The sequence below is a fragment of the Gavia stellata genome, chromosome 13, assembly GCF_030936135.1.
Source record: "Gavia stellata isolate bGavSte3 chromosome 13, bGavSte3.hap2, whole genome shotgun sequence".
NCBI classification, from domain to species: domain Eukaryota; kingdom Metazoa; phylum Chordata; class Aves; order Gaviiformes; family Gaviidae; genus Gavia; species Gavia stellata.
In genome coordinates, this window is record NC_082606.1 from 197,975 (window position 1) to 201,745 (window position 3,771).

At 42.0% G+C, this 3,771-nt stretch overlaps 1 protein-coding gene across 1 annotated transcript; it reads right to left on the reverse strand.

Moving 5' to 3' along the window:
- Nucleotides 1-2,513: 2,513 nt before the first annotated feature.
- On the reverse strand, nt 2,514-3,452 carry LOC104250962 (olfactory receptor 11L1). The gene has a single exon (XM_009811693.2). The coding sequence runs from the start codon at nt 3,450-3,452 to the stop codon at nt 2,514-2,516; it is 939 nt and encodes a 312-aa protein (XP_009809995.1).
- Nucleotides 3,453-3,771: the final 319 nt, after the last annotated feature.

Consider the following 3,771-nt stretch of genomic DNA (forward strand, 5'->3'; position numbering starts at 1 on the left):
CTCAGCCACTCCTCTTAAGTCTTGTTCTCTAGACCCTTCACCATCTTTGTTTCTCTTCTTTGGACACGCTTCAGCACCTCAATGTCTTTCTTGTAGTGAGGGGCCAAAACTGAACACAGGATTCGAGGTGTGGCCTCACCAACGCCGAGTACAGGGGCATGATCACTCCCCTACTCCTGCTGGCCACACTATTTCTGATACAGGCCAGGATGCTATTGGCCTTCTTGGCCACCTGGGCCCACTGCTGGCTCATATTCAGTCAGCTGTCAAAAAACACCCCCAGGTCCTTTTCCACCTGGGCAGCTTTCCAGCCACTCGTCCCCAAGCCTATAGCATTGCATGGGGTTGTTGTGACCAAAGTGCAGGACCCGACACTTAGCCATGTTGAAACTCATACAGGTGGCCTCGGCCCATCAATCCAGCCTGTCCAGATCCCTCTATAGAGCCTTTCTACCTTCAGGCAGATCAACACTCCCACCCAACTTGATGCCACTGCTAACTTGCTGAGGGAGCACTTGATCCCCTCATCCAGATTGTGAATAAAGATGTTAAACAGAATTGGCCCTAATACTGAGCCCTGGGGAACACCACTTGTGACCGGCTGCCAACTGGATTTAATTCCATTCACCACAACTCTTTGGGCCCAGGCATTCAATGATATTTATTCATAATTTGCCAATAGATAATGAGAGGGCTGTCTTATAATCTGATTTCTTTGAATTTTTGTAGTATGATTCTAAGGCTCTATGTAAAAGGAAATGGTGTGGAAAACCATAGAACAATGTAGGTGGGAAGGGATCTCTGGAATAGGCACTGGAATAGGCCACAGCTTCTTCCTATGATTTTATAAATTTTTTTGTCAGACATGAAGAGTTAATCATGCAGGCTCTGCAGATAGGTGATTGCAAAACAGAAAAGAATGCCAAAAAAATTAATTCCATAGTTTTTGATTAGAGAATGAAAACATTCTGCTTGTATGCATATCTTCATGAACTTCTGTCAAAGCCTCTATTATGGCCACCTCCAGATAAGTGCAGGTTCCCGACTTACTCTATTCTGTGTCTGCCAGCCCCAATGGGTGTCTCCGTTACCTTAAGACATCTTATACAGGAACTATACTGAAATACTAGTCAGTGTCATCAGTGCTTTATAGAAAGCCATTCATCTCATCCAAAGTTTATACCTGGGAAGAAAATCAGCTGCCTAAACACACGTATTTATTGTCTTTGTAAATGTCCTACAGTGTCCTGAGTGGCCTCCAACTGTCACTCCAAAAAGAGGGGCTGGTCTCTGGCAGATCCAGTGCCAATTCCACTAACTAAAAGCTTTACTCTGGAGCATCTAACATGTCACAAGGTTATAATTAGTGGGTATTCGTTACGCACCTGAGTTGATCTCCTCAACTAGCTTTCATGAATCCTGATTTAGGCTTGTAACTGTGGGTGGCTGAAGTCAGGCAAGACTACTCTCACTGCTGTTTGCATTGAATATCTGATGATGGTAGTCTTCAGAGTAGTCTTCAGACTCTGGTGCAGTTCTGTCCTTGGTTCCTAAGTACTTTGGGCTCCTGCCAGAGCCAGTGAGAAGACGTGGGTACAGATAATTTAATTGCTCCAGATCCAGAAAACAGTAAGAACTCAGTGGAATGCTTGCTCTGGTGTCTGTCTTTAGCAGCACCATGGTAGTTGTGTGTCTTTCAGACTGTTCTGGCTCTTTGCAGTCCCTATCAACAACGTCATCTTTGGGTTCATGGGTCATTCAATGGAATAAAGGAGCTGCTGCAGGAGGATGCAAGTCTCCTAAGGCTTCTCTGTCATAAGTCACAATCTCCAGCAGATGTTCTATATACTCTATACCTAGTAATGTACAAGTATGCCCTGATGTCTCAGCACCTGAAACATTGCCTAAAGGTGAAGAGAAAGCAACAGCACACTTAATAAATTCACGCTATATCACATTAACTTCTCATAGTGTTAAATTATTGTAAAACAACAAAAAATTGTTTCTGAAAATGTGTTTCTCTCTGTCAAGAGATTGGTTTCACATACCCCAAATGAAATATAAGAAAAAGAGAATGACATTTGTTCTCAATCAGTGAATTCAAAAAAACTAACTAGGCAAACCAAGAGAAAAATCTACAATCAAGGACACATATAAATAATTTGTAAATTTAAAATAATATATTAACCTTTGAATGTTCATGTGTATTTGTGTTTGTGCACTAACAAGAAAAAAAGTGCAATTCAGATAGTAATTACAATAGTAATTAAAAGTACATTAAATGGTGGGCAAAGAAAGAGGGGAAGAGGAAAAAGAAGAAAAAGAGGAAAGTGAAACATTGTAGAGTCCAGGAGTCATTTCGGTTTACAGTAATAACTGCCTTGAATTATTTTTTATAAAAAAGCAGCAACAACTGTTCTGTTACTCATGCTCATGATAATAACCTGTTCTGTAGTCAGAATACAGCAAAGAGCCTGAATATCAACAAAAGTCAGTCTTGAAGTGTTCCCAACTTACAAAGAATGAAGATGATGGTGTCCGATGACTATTTTTCCCAAGGCCTTCTGGAATGCCTTGTTTCTCAAGCTGTAGATTACTGGGTTCAGAAGGGGTGTGACGACTGTGTAGAGCACAGATACAGCCTTATTGAGCTCTGAGGACAGGTTATAGATGGGACGGACATACATGGAAATCATTGTACCATAGTATATCGTCACTACCATGAGGTGTGAGCTGCAGGTGGAGAAGGTAATTCTTTTTCCAGAAGCAGAGGGTATCTTCAGGATACTGAGAATTATAAGTAGGTATGAGACAAGCGTCAACAGAAAACAGCTGGAAAGGACCAGGAGAGAGAGGATGAAGATGACAGTTTCTGTGACAGTAGTGTCTGAACATGAGAGCTTCAATAGTGGAGAGATATCGCAGAAGAAGTGATCAATAAGGTTGTAACTGCAGAAATGCAATCTGGAGACCATCAGACAGGGCAGAAAACCAGTGAAAACACCAGTGACCCACGAACCCACAGCCAGACGGGTATAAGACTCAGCAGTCATGGCCACACCATAGTGCAGGGGTTCACAGACCGCAAGGTATCTGTCATATGCCATCGCTGCCAAGAGGTAGCACTCAGTGGCTCCCAAGGAAATGAAGTAGTAAAGTTGTGCCATGCATCCTGAGAATGAGATGCTCTTCCTCTTTGCCAGTAGATTGGCCAGCATCTTGGGTACAATTGTGGTGGTGTAACAGACCTCTAGGAAAGAGAGGTTCTTGAGAAATTTGTACATGGGTGAATGAAGTCGTGGCTCCAGTGTCACCACTAAAATAATAATGATGTTTCCTACGATGGTGAGAATGTAAATAACCAAAAACACTGTGAATAGCAGGATCTGGCAGTGTGGGTTGCTACTGAAGCCCAGTAGCCTGAATTCCAGTATTGCTGTAACATTTGTCATCTCTTGGAAAGAGCTAGGATTTGTCCGCTAAGGAAATAATCAATATCAGAATATGTTAACTTTCAGTGTGAAAGCACTATCTATAAAGATTATGATTCTCAAATAAACCTTTGGGAACAGCTTCAAAGTCACTTACAGTCTGTCCTCCTTTTCTCCCTCCCTCCCTTCCATCCTGCTCTCTCTCCCTCCTGAAATGTAAGTTTTACCATGTATTTCATGAACTTCACATAGACAATTATAGAATGAATTGCAAATAGTAAGTCGACAGCCATGGTCCACACTTGCACACAAGGATGTGTATAAGTACATGAATATAAAA

Coding starts and splice junctions, on each gene's coding strand:
- LOC104250962 (XM_009811693.2), bottom strand. CDS start 3,452: ATGACAAATGTTACAGCAATACTGGAATTCAGGCTACTGGGCTTCAGT.